We start from the raw sequence: 16,575 nt of genomic DNA, 5'->3' as shown, positions 1-16,575 counted from the left end.
GTGTGGTGTCAGAGATGTCCTTAAAAAAAAATAATTTGGAAAACACACTTTCACATACAGGGAAAAGAGTGAGCAATTTTAGTTGTCTAATTTATAGGAGGGTGTGCAAACTTAATTGGGTTAGAGGGCTTCCTTTGCATGACTATTTCCAAAGCAGAACAAATGCAGCACAAAATTACATAAACATTTAAGTAAATCCTAACTTTCTCTTGATAGATTGGTCACAAAAAGCGTTTTAGAAGCATCCACAGGTACAAAAACATCTTTGTGACTACGTTTGCACCCCATTCACTCTATACAAAAACTAACATTGACAAAAGATGAAACTTAATCAAAAAAGAGATAAGTACCTGAAACTTGAATGAGGCGTTATAGTGATGGTGGAGCCGTCAATAACTCCTCTCTCACTTATCGTCAGAACACCTCCAGGCTCCAGTAAAGCATTTAAGCGGTCCAAGACGGATGCACTGCAGAAAAAAAGGTGTGTATGTGCATAATTCAGCTATAAATTATTCAGACAATAATAAAGTGGAAACAATTAAAATAAAAAGGGAAAACATGGGAATTGTAGATCACTAAACTACACTTCTCCAGTTCTGTAATTGCCACTCACATTCTTCTAACACAGTGTATCGAAATTGTCAGTTTTGTTCAGTAAAAACTGAAAAACGCCAATAAGTAAACCGGGTCAAAACACTTCCCTTGAGCTTCTACTTAATGGACAAATTACTTACCTTTGGTAATAACTTACCTGGTAGGAACTATCTAGCCCTGTCCCTAGAAATTAGTTCGCAGAGCAAAAAGGATGGACGGGTCAGTAAGAAATCTTCTTCTACCTAATTCTCTACCCGATAAGGCGCTATCGAAGGCAAGCAACTTGTTCATCTGATAGACGTCTAGCCACAGATTTGTTACCTTAGAATAGATACCGAAGCAATAACTCCTAGAAAGTGAGTCACCAAAACAATCCCACACCAAAAAGTCAAGCAGGACCGAAAGAGCAAAGTGCCAATCCCGACTTGCCTGACTATCCAGGCAGTAGTTTTTGTGAACCTGTGCAGAGAGACCCCTATTGCCTGGCAGATGTCCAGGACCGTGACTCTGTTTTGCTAACACATTGTTCACAAGCTTAGGTAGAATGACACGCAAACCCTCAGGGGGTTGCTTCTTGACCAACGCATAGCAGATTTTAATGCAGAGCATGATCCATCAGGATATGGTCCATTTACACGGAGTTTTTCCCTGCTTTGCTCCTACAGACCCCCCGAAGAGTTGGTCGTCCACCGAGAACTCTTTTGTACAGTCAAGGTAGAATGACAATATTCTTTTTGTGTCTAGTCGGTAGAGTCACTCCTCTTCCTAAGAAGGATGTAGGAGAGAATAAAAAGAAGGTAGGGTAATGGACTGCTCTACATGAAAGCAAGTGACCACTTTCAGCAGGAAAGTGGCTCTACTGCAAAGAACCAGCTTGTCTGGGAAGATGTTCAAGTACAGAGGCTCAGATGACAAAGCTTGAAGCTCACTGACCCTACAGATAGAGGTTATCACCAATAGGAAGGCCATCTTGACGGTAAGGAGCTTTCGAGGACAGTTGTGCAGTGGCTCAAAGGGCTATTAAGGAGAACAACGGTCCTTAGGGTTAGAAATTTTAACAATTCAATGAAATATAGACTCTAATCAGTACTATATCAGAAAGTTTTTCAGTACCCAGCCGGGCCTGAATTTTTATTCAAGTATAAACATAAATAAAAAGACCACTAGAGAGGTCTGATTCAGAGACTGATAGGGTACAAGCCTGTACCTATCCAGAGCACACTCGAACAGGGTTCGGGGGTGAAAAAGGTAAGAAAGGAAAGAAGGTAAAGAATATCAGGCAAAGAGAACATGGGAGCCAACTGTCCCTTGCATCATTAATACATTTGCAAAGCAAGTTCAGACAGACAATTACTGTAACAATATTAACACAATAGACAGGTTACAGAATTGTAAAAAGTGTCGACGGCGTTTCGATCCCTGGCTCCTAGTGAACTGGGATCATCATCAGGACTTTATAATATTTTGCCTGTTTGTACTTTTTGAAAAAAGCCTTTCAGAGCATTAATTAATCTGCTCCAGTGGGTCGAGGGAAGGTTGAAAACGGTGGAAGGAGAACTGGTGCCTCGAGTTTCTACTTGGTAGACATAATAATGTCGACCGCTTGTAATGATTCTTCCAAATCGAAGATATGCATTAGATTTCAAGCCACACGGGGGTGGGCCCTCGAATTATTTCCAGATCTTTAGTACACAGACGCTGCTGCCTTGCTCACGATTCGAGCAGAAATCAGTCGGTGTGCTCAATGGCACTGTATCGACTCAACGAGAATCCGGAAAAAAAAAGTGGCTCAAAGGGATCGCACAATAGAAAGCAGAGTACTAGATTAAGGTCCCACTGAGGCATGATGAATGGGGAAGAAGAAAACGTGTTGAAGACCTCTCAAAAACCTATGTACAACAGGGGATTTGAACAGGAAAGGCTGATGTGGCAACCACAGAAAAGCTGAGACGGCAGAAAGAACACCCTTTAAGGTGTCCAAACCAGAGCCCTGCTAGGGAAGAGAAAGAATAAAGAGCAGGACTTGAAAGAGGGGGGCGGAATGAGGGTCAATCTGTCCCTGCACACCATGTCACAAACGGCTCACAACTGCAGGCGTATATTATCTTGGTAGAGGGATGCCTGGATGCCAAAATAACACTGCAGACTTCGAGCAGAAGGTCAAAAGCTAGCATCTGTCACCACTCAATCTCCACTCATGAAGCCAGAGCGTTGCCAGGTTTGGGTGGAGGACTCTCCTCTGCTGCTGCAACAGAAGATCCTCCAGAAGTAACAGCCTGATTGGAGGATCGATGGCCAAGCTCAACAGCATGGTATGCCAAACTCAGAGGGCCCACCCCATAGCCACAAGAATGACTTGGGGCCAGTTACTCCTGATCTTCTTAAGAACTCTGGTCAAGAGTGGCATAGACGAAAAGGCGTACTGGAGGCCTGAGCTTCACTCTAGATGAAGTGTCTCCAAGCGAGTGTCACCTGGGAAAACCCAGCTAGCAAAACTGTAGACATGAGTGTTCTCAGTGGTGGCCGAATGATCTAGTAAAAAAGAAAGGTTCCCTTTTGGGATCGTTTAGCTTAAGAGCCACTCATACTACACAGTTCAGCTCACATAAACCTTATAATATTACAGATCGTACAATCAACACAAGAATGCACTTACAAAGAAAATAACTAAATTTTGTGATATATTTTATATAGTTATCATTAGAACAACCAGCAATGGTACCTACTGCACAAATTCATAAAACAATGTATAAAAAATGTACACAAACGACATTTAAAAACCTCAAAATGAGACAATATTGCATAAAAAGACAGGAGATATTCAGACAATTTAACTTTGTCTTGATAGTGTTACTTCGGATACAGTTAGGACAACGGAGGGCAAGAGTTCTAATTCCCTATCACCATGACACTGTTGGCCTTCCCGAATTTAACAAAAGCTAGGGCGTCAACGCGTTTCGTGGTATTAAATCGATTGGACCACCTTCTTCAGGACAAATGTAATATCTATCTCCTTTTTGACTGGTATCACCTAGTTCAAAATGAAACAAAACATTCATTTACCTTTAATAAATACAAACAAAAACATCTCAACAATAATACAAAGATTTGATCAGGCCATTACTGTGCAATCTCATAAATTCTTAAGTCTAATGCATGTACAGCGAGGCTAACATTCTCCTAGCCACAACCATAATCAAAATTATTTTTTATTTATTAGATCAAAGGTAGTTTCCTAAACATTGCGGGCTAATCATTGCAAACCTGTAATAGACCCGGTTCCTAATTACACATTAATCTTTGTAAGTGCTCCATTGGTTATAAACACACCAAACTCATTCATCCTTCCATACCAATCATTCATGTTCCATAAATATTGAGACTCACCCGTGCTGTCGCACATAAGTGAAAAACTCCTCCTCAAATTGATAAAAGAGGTGAAATACTGAAATGTTGAAAATAAAATCTGTGGAGTATAGTAAAATCAATGTTATTACTCCTACTGAGGTAATGTAGGGTGGTCTACAAAAAAAAGTAAATTGTAATAGATTGTATATAAGGAGCATTACCTCTATTCAATGAAATATTCATTCTTTAAATCGATTTCTTTATGTGGTTTATCGAGCCACCTGAAGGCTGGCTCTGTCAATAAAAACACAGGTACACAAAATGATAATATCACGGCTCGCTAACTAGGTTAGGAACTTCAGCCAGTTAAATTCTAAGGCTCGCTTTACTGAATTCTATCATTACCTTCTTATTAACTGCCAGATATTTATATGCGATTGTCCACCAGTAGCAATATTTGTCTCTCCATTAATCTCAGGGGATTCACCTATATGAATAGAAATATTAAAACCCTTTGTATATTAATTTCGTATCCCTAAGTTACAACGTCAAAGCCTTTTGACGTAAATCCAACCGGCGCGGTCTCACCTTATTAAAATGGTGATTCAGATGTTGCGCCCATTTGAACTTCAGGTCCCACTGCAGATACCTCATATGCCAGTGGGGGCTGACTTTGCCAGCGCATCGTCAGCACCTGAGCTGGACCTGCTGGCGGAAGGTCTATTAGATTCCACAAAGGATCTGTGAGGCCATAAATATTGTCAAAGGGAAATGAAAAAGTTGCAGCACCGCTTATTTGAGGGCCACAATATGCTGCAGGTTAGATTATGGCCAGGGAACTAAGGGCACTTCGGCTTCAGATATGGTACTGGTTCCAAGAAAGAGTCAGAGTCAGAATTTTACTTTGCTGAATGTCCTTGTTCTTTGACCTTAACATAGACCTACTTGAATAGGATGCGCATGAACGTAGTAGGCCTTGTGACTTAGTTCAAGACAGCTTGGCTTCCTTTTTAGGTTTCGCCTGGCGTCCGCTTCATAGCAACGTTCGCCAGGCGAAAACTTTTGAGAAGCAGTCTGGAGCTTTGTTCCGCCTCTCTGTCCCATTGGCTAGCTCCATAAATGGAGGCTAGCCATTGGAAGAGGGAGGCGTCCGTCATTGTCCGAGGCGATTCATGGGCGTTTCCATACATTTTTTCCCTCTCCGCCCCTTTTAAAACGTCATTGCGGCGGTGGGCGGTGTTTTTTTTTTTTGCGGAAGGTTTGTTTTGGTCATTTGGTCAGATGGCGGGCGGGCAGTAGCTTACTTGAGAAGCTCCGCCGTGCCGTCTTGAACCAGCGTGTGCCCGTTCCCGCCCCCTCCCGCTGTCCTTGTGCCCGTTCCCGCCACCCCCCCGCTGTCCTTGTGCCCGTTCCCACCCCCCCCTCCCGCTGTCACGCTGACAATTATTAACCTCCCGCTGGTACATTAAAACACGTATTGTGGCTGTTAATATCACTAGAGATGTTTTGTTTTTCGCAGCACCTACCGACCCTGTTCTTCTGATGTCCCAGGCCCCCTGAGACGGACTGTCCTTAGGAGGGCACCGCTGGGAGCACGTCCGTGACTCTCAAGAGGGCAGCATTACCACCAGAGATGAGTCATGGGCGAGGTGTGTTACCGGGAGAGACGGCCTACCACCCACTCAGCAGTAGCTCTAGCCCGGCCTTGCCCCCCTCAGGGTGAGTCACAAGCTGGGCACTCCCGCCTTCTTCCAGAGCAACGCCCGGGTGCTGCCCACGGGTTATATCCCAAAATGCAAAATAAGTCCTGGTTGTTTACAGGCCGGAGTATGGACATGCTGACGGCGCCGTACATGCCCTGTGGCTACCGGACACCTTAGTCATTGCCCGTTTTACTTTCTAGGAAGTGTTGCGAGATTTACAAAGACCCCATAGAAATAAAGTCTATCAAAAAAGTAAGCCAAATTGGGCCCAATAGTGCTACTCCGTCTGAGGCACTGTGATACAGCCAGGATTGAAGGTTAACAGGAGGCTCTGCCCCTCTTGAGCATGGGATAAATCAATCTTGCACTGCACCATAGTCATGTATAAATTATTCTTTGAAGGCAGCAGAGAGATAGACTTCTCGTTCTCCTCCTCTCTGCTTTACGATTTGTTTCAGGGAGCGCACGAGGCAGGCAGGTCTGCGGGGATGTCTGTTATCTGTGAGGTATATCTCGGTGGCCAGGAAAAGACCCTGAATCTCGAGCTAAAAAAAACAACTTCTAACGTAGTCTGCGTCTGATCTGAAGCCCTCTTATTTTCTTGAGCGAGGTTGGTGCCTTGCAAAAATGCAAAAAATAAAACTGGATTCTGCCTTGGTACAGCAGCAAAGAAGATTTCGCTTCAAGGGACCTCCTCTATTTATAGCATGCCTTTCAAGCTATGGCCTTAGACACTTGTTCAAAACAATCATTGGCATAGCCAATAGGTCTCGCCTTTGGGACCTTATAAGTGTTTAGTTCTCTTTAGTTGTTTGGGTGCAAGGGTGTTCATGATTTTAGACATGGCATTGATGTGGTGCTCAGTGAGTCATGAGAGTGCTGAAGGGTACTCTATCTGTTGTCTGAGAATAGCATAGCAGGATAAATCAGAGTGCTAGGGAGTGCAGAGTGCAAGGGAGTGCAGAGTGCTAGGGAGTGCAGAGTGCAAGGGAGTGCAGAGTGCAAGGGAGTGCAGAGTGCAAGGGAGTGCAGAGTGCAAGGGAGTGCAGAGTGCAAGGGAGTGCAGAGTGCAAGGGAGTGCAGAGTGCAAGGGAGTGCAGAGTGCAAGGGAGTGCAGAGTGCAAGGGAGTGCAGAGTGCAAGGGAGTGCAGAGTGCAAGGGAGTGCAGAGTGCAAGGGAGTGCAGAGTGCAAGGGAGTGCAGAGTGCAAGGGAGTGCAGAGTGCAAGGGAGTGCAGAGTGCAAGGGAGTGCAGAGTGCAAGGGAGTGCAGAGTGCAAGGGAGTGCAGAGTGCAAGGGAGGGCAGAGTGCAAGGGAGGGCAGAGTGCAAGGGAGGGCAGAGTGCAAGGGAGGGCAGAGTGCAAGGGAGGGCAGAGTGCAAGGGAGGGCAGAGTGCAAGGGAGGGCAGAGTGCAAGGGAGGGCAGAGTGCAAGGGAGGGCAGAGTGCAAGGGAGGGCAGAGTGCAAGGGAGGGCAGAGTGCAAGGGAGGGCAGAGTGCTAGGGAGGGCAGAGTGCTAGGGAGGGCAGAGTGCTAGGGAGGGCAGAGTGCTAGGGAGGGCAGAGTGCTAGGGAGGGCAGAGTGCTAGGGAGGGCAGAGTGCTAGGGAGGGCAGAGGGCTAGGGAGGGCAGAGGGCTAGGGAGTGCAGAGGGCTAGGGAGTGCGGAGTGCAGAGGGCTAGGGAGTGCAGAGTGCAGAGGGCTAGGGAGTGCAGAGTGCAGAGGGCTAGGGAGTGCAGAGTGCAGAGGGCTAGGGAGTGCAGAGTGCAGAGGGCTAGGGAGTGCAGAGTGCAGAGGGCTAGGGAGTGCAGAGGGCTAGGGAGTGCAGAGTGCAGAGGGCTAGGGAGTGCAGAGTGCAGAGGGCTAGGGAGTGCGGAGTGCAGAGTGCTAGGGAGTGCAGAGTGCTAGGGAGTGCAGAGTGCTAGGGAGTGCAGAGTGCTAGGGAGTGCAGAGTGCTAGGGAGTGCAGAGTGCTAGGGAGTGCAGAGTGCTAGGGAGTGCAGAGTGCTAGGGAGTGCAGAGTGCTAGGGAGTGCAGAGTGCTAGGGAGTGCAGAGTGCTAGGGAGTGCAGAGTGCTAGGGAGTGCAGAGTGCTAGGGAGTGCAGAGTGCTAGGGAGTGCAGAGTGCTAGGGAGTGCAGAGTGCTAGGGAGTGCAGAGTGCTAGGGAGTGCAGAGTGCTAGGGAGTGCAGAGTGCTAGGGAGTGCAGAGTGCTAGGGAGTGCAGAGTGCTAGGGAGTGCAGAGTGCTAGGGAGTGCAGAGTGCTAGGGAGTGCAGAGTGCTAGGGAGTGCAGAGTGCTAGGGAGTGCAGAGTGCTAGGGAGTGCAGAGTGCTAGGGAGTGCTAGGGAGTGCTAGGGAGTGCAGAGTGACTAGGGAGTGCTAGGGAGTGCAGAGTGACTAGGGAGGGCTAGGGAGTGCAGAGTGACTAGGAATGCTAGGGAGTGCAGAGTGACTGCAGAGTGACTGCAGAGATTAAGCTAAGGAGTGCAGAGTGCTAGGGAGTGCAGAGTGCTAGGGAGTGCAGAGTGCTAGGGAGTGCAGAGGGCTAGGGAGTGCAGAGGGCTAGGGAGTGCAGAGTGCTAGGGAGTGCAGAGTGCTAGGGAGTGCAGAGGGCTAGGGAGTGCAGAGGGCTAGGGAGTGCGGGGTGCAGAGGGCTAGGGAGTGCAGAGGGCTAGGGAGTGCAGAGGGCTAGGGAGTGCAGAGGGCTAGGGAGTGCAGAGGGCTAGGGAGTGCAGAGGGCTAGGGAGTGCAGAGGGCTAGGGAGTGCAGAGGGCTAGGGAGTGCAGAGGGCTAGGGAGTGCAGAGGGCTAGGGAGTGCAGAGGGCTAGGGAGTGCAGAGGGCTAGGGAGTGCAGAGGGCTAGGGAGTGCAGAGGGCTAGGGAGTGCAGAGGGCTAGGGAGTGCAGAGGGCTAGGGAGTGCAGAGGGCTAGGGAGTGCAGAGGGCTAGGGAGTGCAGAGGGCTAGGGAGTGCAGAGGGCTAGGGAGTGCAGAGGGCTAGGGAGTGCAGAGGGCTAGGGAGTGCAGAGGGCTAGGGAGTGCAGAGGGCTAGGGAGTGCAGAGGGCTAGGGAGTGCAGAGGGCTAGGGAGTGCAGAGGGCTAGGGAGTGCAGAGGGCTAGGGAGTGCAGAGGGCTAGGGAGTGCAGAGGGCTAGGGAGTGCAGAGGGCTAGGGAGTGCAGAGGGCTAGGGAGTGCAGAGGGCTAGGGAGTGCAGAGGGCTAGGGAGTGCAGAGGGCTAGGGAGTGCAGAGGGCTAGGGAGTGCAGAGGGCTAGGGAGTGCAGAGGGCTAGGGAGTGCAGAGGGCTAGGGAGTGCAGAGGGCTAGGGAGTGCAGAGGGCTAGGGAGTGCAGAGGGCTAGGGAGTGCAGAGGGCTAGGGAGTGCGGAGGGCTAGGGAGTGCGGAGTGCAGAGGGCTAGGGAGTGCGGAGTGCTAGGGAGTGCAGAGTGCTAGGGAGTGCAGAGTGCTAGGGAGTGCAGAGTGCTAGGGAGTGCAGAGTGCTAGGGAGTGCAGAGTGCTAGGGAGTGCAGAGTGCTAGGGAGTGCAGAGTGCTAGGGAGTGCAGAGTGCTAGGGAGTGCAGAGTGCTAGGGAGTGCAGAGTGCTAGGGAGTGCAGAGTGCTAGGGAGTGCAGAGTGCTAGGGAGTGCAGAGTGCTAGGGAGTGCAGAGTGCTAGGGAGTGCAGAGTGCTAGGGAGTGCAGAGTGCTAGGGAGTGCAGAGTGCTAGGGAGTGCAGAGGGCTAGGGAGTGCAGAGGGCTAGGGAGTGCAGAGTGCTAGGGAGTGCAGAGTGCTAGGGAGTGCAGAGTGCTAGGGAGTGCAGAGTGCTAGGGAGTGCAGAGTGCTAGGGAGTGCAGAGTGCTAGGGAGTGCAGAGTGCTAGGGAGTGCAGAGTGCTAGGGAGTGCAGAGTGCTAGGGAGTGCAGAGTGCTAGGGAGTGCAGAGTGACTAGGGAGTGCAGAGTGACTAGGGAGGGCTAGGGAGTGCAGAGTGACTAGGAATGCTAGGGAGTGCAGAGTGACTGCAGAGTGACTGCAGAGATTAAGCTAATGACAATGCCATTTATTTATCTGTTTTCAAAACCAACACATAAATACAAATTTTGTCATTTACAATGCCAATAGGTCTAACTTTTCCAAAGGCGAAACCATTGCATTGTAAATGCTTGTTATTGATAGCCTTTAGCATACACCAAGGAGCATGTTGAAGCGCTTCGAGTAATATGTAGTGCAGAGGCAACACAGGCAGCTGTTGTGCAGGTTTGTGACATGACAGAAGTCATCTTGTTTTGGCAGGTAGTAGGGTGGGGGGGGCAAAAGGAGAAGGGTACATCACTGCAACCTCCCCTAAGAAACTGGAGGAAACACTTTGTTAAAAGGGATGAATTTTGTAGGAGCAGAGATACAGATCCACGTCAAACGCCGCGGAAAAAGAAGATCTGGCGTCAGAGCAAAGGCATAACGTCTACATACAGTTCTGTGTTGTCATGACAGTAGACGAGCTGGACCAATGGTGCCATCTACTGATGTGCAGAAGATATTGCAATGTTTCCAGACTCACTCTGGCATCTCGAAGATTTACAAGGTGAAGAATATGCGGCTAGAACTATCCATCAGAAAAGGAAATTCAATTAGCCAAATAAACAATAGAATACGTTTTTCTGAAAACACCACTGTAGTAGCCCTATTTCAAAACCCGAAAATAAAGGGCTAATGTAGCCTTTACCATGCTGGGTAAGCACTGTGCTAATTAGATATTTACCTTTAACCCCTTCGACGCTGATGACGAGCTGGGCTCGTCATGAGGTAGCCTCCTCGCACGCTCATGACGAGCCCAGCTCGTCACGTAACATGCGCTTTTGAAAAAGTCAGCGTACGAGCGGAATTCCGCCCGCACGCATGCGGTTAAGGATCTCCAAATGGTGCCAAACATTCAAATCACACAGTACAGAATCAGTGAGGCAATGTGTTTGAAGGAAATAAACTGGAAGAATTCTTACTTTTATCAGCTTTTTAGCAAAAGCCAATAAAAACCAGAATGCAGGAGGGTTTTCTATAATTCAGAAATAACTTAGAAAAAATCTAAGATCATGGGAAATAAACAATTCACTGTTATGGCATTCTCCAAGATAACCTCAAAAAGTAAATTATGCTCAATCCCGCGGCAGGGTTCCAAGGATGTTGTGAAACAGGTAAATACATTACTGAGAAAATAAGTTCTGCAATGAGGCATCTACTAGAGTATCATTTCTGAAGTTAGAGTTTATGCAGTAATCCTCAGCAAATCTGTGCATCAATCTCTAGGATGAGGCTTTACAAATATCTGGAAATAGCACATTCTGCAGCAGAGCAGCAGTAGCTACTTTGTCATGTGAAGAATGTTCCTTAAGTTTACCAGGACAGCATCTGATAGCTTTTTTTCTAGCACGTAATTATAAAAAAAGAACAACTTACTATCAGTAGCACTCTTTATAGTAGATACTCTAACTGTAGACTACACACCTAAGAACAATCCAGATTCGCTAGACTGGGTCTGGAATGCTTTTGCTAGCAATGCGCCTGTTAGCCACAGGTGGCAAAGTGTGGATTCGCACTGACTCAACCACACCCCAAAAATGACAGAGGAGACACAGATAAATGCACTCCTGCAAACGGACATCAGCTTTATCTCTTTTTCCTATCCCAGACACGGTTTGTGTATAACTGGTAGCAATAGTGTGCAGATTCCTAACTTAGGACTTTTTTAGATGGTAAAAAGAAGCCACTCCACAGAATGGGAAGGTGGGAGGGCAGTGAGGAGTCTGTGGTTACCATATCCACCAGAATTATGATGGATGCGTCTAACCACAGATTACTCACCCTAGAATAGATACCAAAGCAGCACCTGCCAAAGGTGGATGGTCTGTGGAGTGGATCCTGCATAAAGCGGCACCTGCCAAAGGTGGATGGTCTGTGGAGTGGATCCTGCATAACAGAGTTGGGGAAATGTCCTTCCCGCGGAACCTGCCTGTCAAGGCGATAGTGCTTCATGAACGTATGCACAGACACCATGAGACAATGCAGTGGTAGCAGCCTTGAACGTGGTGGAATTGGCTCACAGACTTATTGTCCAGTGCATAGCAAATCCTAACAAAGGATTATCCAGCTCAACAGAGTTCTTTTCTACAAATTCTTCACTTACTCGCATCGGAGAACCCCACATACAGCTGATCGTCCCCAAGGAGTTCGTTGGAATGATCAATGTTAAAGCTTAAACCCTTCCTCTTTCGATGGGTGAGCAAATAAAATGCGGGTATATGGATTACCCAGCATTAAATCGAGTCACAACTTTAGGCAAGAATGCCACCGACGTGCACTGAAAAAGAAAGCTATGGCGGGGGCACTGAAAGTACTGTAAGTTCAGTCATGCGACAAGCAGATAATCTCAATGGAGAAGATAGTCTTTATAGTCGGGAAATGCAAAGAAAAACTATGCATCGGATCGAAGGGTATTCACATGAGAAACTTTAGGACCAAGTACAAGTCCCACAAGGGCACCACACATGGTTTGGGGGGCATGGGTGATAAATATCACAACAAGTGATTTAAAAAATAACTGTTGGTGCAGCAAAAGTAGAAATGTCATAAGGGTTGAAAATTGATGGGCCAAAGACAAAGGAACAATAAATAATATCCTACAGCTTGGCTTGTAAAGTGTCAATCCAGAGGATACAACACCAGTCCACAAATGCGTTCCAGTATGCGGCTTAAGTGGACTTTGTGAAAAAAAGGTTTAGTTGTTGAGGAGGACATCAACCACTTCGCGCACCAAATCAAATGCAGTCAACTGCCACCGCTCAATGTCCAAGCATCGAGGTGTAGACTGCATAGGTTCAGATAAAAGTCCATTCTCAGTTGTTGAGGCAAGAGATCTAAGTGGCAGCCTGATCAGAGGTCAGGTGCTCATGCTCGGACACTGTGGCACCACTCTGCTGGCCTAATCCGGAGCCACTAGAATGATTTGGGCTGGTCATTCTTTACTTTTTGCCGTACCTGGGCCAGGAGAGGTAGAAGCAGAAAGGCGTACAGGAGTCCAGAGAAGAAGGGGAGTGTGGAAATTGGGAGGAACTCTGTCCCTGATGGCTGGGATGCTGCCTGCTGGACCAACAGCTCCTCCTTGCTGTATGAGCAGTGGGGCTGGCACAGGCAATATGTTAGGCCTCTGGAATATCCCCTAAAAGGAAATACATTGTTATGGTGATTACCAAACTGGTTGCCAGACTGGAGCTGAAAGGGCCAGGGGACATGGTGCGGCGCAATTTTCTTTAAAACATTTAAGAACGGAGTCTTTCTCTTCATCAAACAGGTGGGAGCAGTCGAAAGGCATGTCTTAAGGACACCGGGTCATCCCAGGAGTCCATGGATCTCACCAATGCGTGCTGCCAAAGCACCAAGCTAGTGACCACATACTTGCCTAGGCAAATGCGATATCTAGGCAAGAGCAGGAGGCAAACTTGGCCGTATCCCAACCATCTTGAATGATTTGGACTAGTAAAGGTTGCAGGACTTACTATATCAAAAAGTGTGCAAGTATAAAGCGCTAGTAGGCAGCTCACAGTTAATGCCTGCATGGAAAATATTGCTGAGAAGAACATACGCTTGCCTAAAATTGCCCAAAGTATCCATTTGTTTCGACACCCTATCAGGGAGAGTAGTTAAAAAGCATCAGGGTTTCCCTTGCTAGTGGATCCCTATATCACCAAGTTCTCGGGTGTTGCATGCTGGGTCAAGAAATTGGGTCGCCTGGAGAAGGTGTGTGACGACGATGGATTTATCGGTTGATTGAAGGGCCAGAGCATGGCTTAGCCCAAGTGCTCAAGGTGTCGGATAAGGAGCCAGGTCCACTGGCCTCCTGCAACTCCATGCACCAGCCGCCTGTATTATTTGAGGGGCATTTACTTCCCCATCCCTTGATTATCATCTCCATGTGGCTTACTCTGATCAGAGGTCCAGTCCAAAAAGATTGAGCAATGTATGTGCAACTGTGAGCAAGATCAGGCTCAGGAGTGTCTTGTAGAGCGGCACGAGAACCAGGAGAGGGTACATGCCCTCGATTCAGGGCAGGTTCTCCCGCTGCTTCGCCACATACAGTTTCCCATCAAATGTTTATCTGTTTAGACAGCCCCCACAAGGCTTATTAAATACCCTGTAGTCTTAAAGGGGGTAAGGGGGTTACCAGATCCTCTTCACAAGTGAAGAAAAAGAAGGAGCAGAGCTCGGCTAAGCATCTGGAGGCGTGAAAGGAAAGGAACGGTCATCAGCATGCATGGATATATGCGGCTCTGTTCGTCACTGCCAGAGCTGAAAGGAGTCAACACAGGTTAACACAGCACCACCTGGTAGTATGTAGGAGTACTGCCTTTGAAGTTTCCGGATCCCGCCTGCCGATATTCACTAGGTGAGGAATCTGCTTTTAGAAGTATCCATCAGAAAGTTGGTGCAAAATCTGCGTGCAACTGTGCGGCACTGGCATAGTGCCAGAATCCAAGTTATTGAGCATTGGCTCTGCCAAATTAGGTTCGGGGTTTATCCTCAGTTAAGCTCAAGGCGAATTCAGCTCGAGTCAGATACCACAATAGGTTGTGGGTCCCCCTTCAGCAGCATCGGTGTCAGCATCAAAGTCCAAGGAGCAGGCAAAAATGTTGCCTTTGGGCTCAAAGTCAGCACCAACACCGGGGTGGAACCTGAAGTGGGTTTGAGTGGCACAGACAGTGCAGAGGACAGATCCTTAAAGATCAAAGGTAACCCAGAGGAAGCCCAAAGTGTGTCAAAGATGCACAGCATGGCATTTCACCTACGATGTACCTACAAAACCGGAAACTGGGTTCATCCGGACCAAGCCCTTGAAGCATGCTGACACTCTTGCGCCTTTTCAGGAAAATCTAGAATGGTGGGAAAGGACTGAATCTAATTTAGAATTCTTATGCTTCTTTTATGACTTACCTAAAGACTTCCACAGTGATGACGATATACCGCAGAAAGTCCTTTGGAGCAGGTCCTCACTCTTCTTCAACCGGGAGTAGACCTGCATGGAATTTGCAGAAATTTGCAACGAGAGCTTTGCTTCACGTTCCCGGGTGGCTTTTGGATTCTTGTAGGTGCAGTTGGAGCATGCTTCGAGCTGGTTGGCACATCAGTGTATCTTCCTAAGAGTGGTGCATCAAACTCAACCTCAAGAAGCATACCTCTTGGGGCTCTCTATGCGAAAGACGCTACAATGTTTAAACCCTGTTGTCTTAGGAGGTGACGTGTTCCCTCGCATATTGAAAGAATTTAGAGAAAAATTGAGAAAACAACACTCTTCAAGGTATGCAGAATAGGAGCAGAACTCCAGGTTTGAGTTGGAAGGCACAGAATGAAAGGAACTGTCTCAGCGTGCAAGGCTGCCACTTATATGCGGCTCCATTCATCACTTTACGAGTGGAGCGAATGATGATATGGAGCCGCACACTGCTTTTGAGTATTTAGGATCCAGCCTCAGAATATTCAGGAGGAGTGGAAATCTTCAGTTAGAAGTCCCATTGAGGCATGATAAAGGGTATAAGAAGAAACCAATACATAAGTCTCTTTAAAAACTGACCAACAATTAGAGACCTAAACAAGGAAATTTGATCAGGAAGAAGAAATACATAAGAGCTGAAATATAACCTTTAATAAGCTTACAAAAAAACAGAGATAACAGAGGTGAAGGTATCAGTTCGACCACCTCCTGCAGCAGTTTAATGAGCTTAGATGTCCCTATCACTATCTAGGGTTCAAGATGAAGGCTCTGGAAATTGGCTTACAGAACCTGCCCTGCAACAAGGAGAGGAGATCTGCTCTTAAAGGCTGTGCGAGTGGGTTACCAAGGTAGGGCTACAGAAGGAATGCATATCACATCCTCCTTGGCACGTTTTGGGTCATTAGTATAACTTTGGCCCTGTCCTGGTGTGGCTTCCTAAACACTCGTGGAAGGGTATGGTGGAGGGGAATGCATAGCAAAAAGTTACACATCAACCACAATGGTATCCCCCCTCATCCCCTGGTGCCGTACAACAGAAAGCGGAAGGCAAACTGACGCCAAAGCACATTCTTGCAAGTGGTGAAGAGGTCCCTGTGAGGAATGCCCCACCTGGTGAAGATGGCCGGGACCATCTCTGGGTGGAGGTGTCACTAATTGTCGGCAAGATGACATCAGTTCAAGTTGCTGGCTCTTGTGTTCAGCAAGCCTGGCTAGATTGGCAACTATATATATCCTATGAGTCTGAACCTAGACTCACAGACTCTGAGCTTCAAGGTAGAGAATGCACAAATCCCTGCTTGCTGACATACATTTTGGTTGTGCTGTCAATATCTGGATGGACCTAACGCAAAGGGAAGGCAGGAAGGCTTTAAGTGTTAAGTGTTAAGAAAATCACAGGTAGCTTCAATAGGCTATTTCATTTTTTCCTTCCCTCCACACCGCTTGACAGGGAGTCAAATAAAAGCTGGAGGCAATGGAAAAAAGGCATTTTTAGCGAAAAACCTCTTATTTAGGCCTATGACTGCTACATGCCTTCTCACTAGGTATATACATTTGCTGCGCAAAATGGCGGCCTTGGTAATATCACGTTCTCTGACCAAGATGCTACCCAATAGATCCTCAAGAGAGTAAACTGTGTGACCCGGGCCACGGGATCCTCTGTCTCTCTAAGACATCATGCTTGGCTGTATTCTATGGACTGCACTTATCTCGTGTCTTTAAATTGTGCCTTGGGCCTGGACACCAACAACCAACCTCATGAGCGTCTGAGACAGACATCAGTCCATCACAGGAGCAGCACAGAATAAACATTGAACTACTAGGGAGTGACACCTATTACACACCGCACAGAGGTTTTGAAGAAAAAAAGAGAACTTCTTGGACAGCAGCACTGCAGTTCCTTCGAAGGA

The 16,575-nt window shown here is 47.5% G+C and overlaps 1 protein-coding gene across 1 annotated transcript in view; it reads right to left on the bottom strand.

Annotated features, from left to right (window-relative positions):
- Nucleotides 1-16,575, bottom strand: part of MDN1 (midasin AAA ATPase 1) — a 2,221,312-nt gene that overhangs the window by 1,149,697 nt on the left and 1,055,040 nt on the right. Inside the window, exon 45 of the mRNA XM_078648266.1 lies at nucleotides 351-467. Within this exon, the coding sequence (XP_078504392.1) occupies nucleotides 351-467 (117 nt within the window). The remainder of the gene's footprint in view (nucleotides 1-350; nucleotides 468-16,575) is intronic.

The sequence above is a fragment of the Lissotriton helveticus genome, chromosome 6, assembly GCF_964261635.1.
Source record: "Lissotriton helveticus chromosome 6, aLisHel1.1, whole genome shotgun sequence".
Taxonomy (NCBI): Eukaryota; Metazoa; Chordata; class Amphibia; order Caudata; family Salamandridae; genus Lissotriton; species Lissotriton helveticus.
Note: the sequence above shows the minus strand (reverse complement) of the source record. Positions and strands in the feature narration are given on the sequence as shown.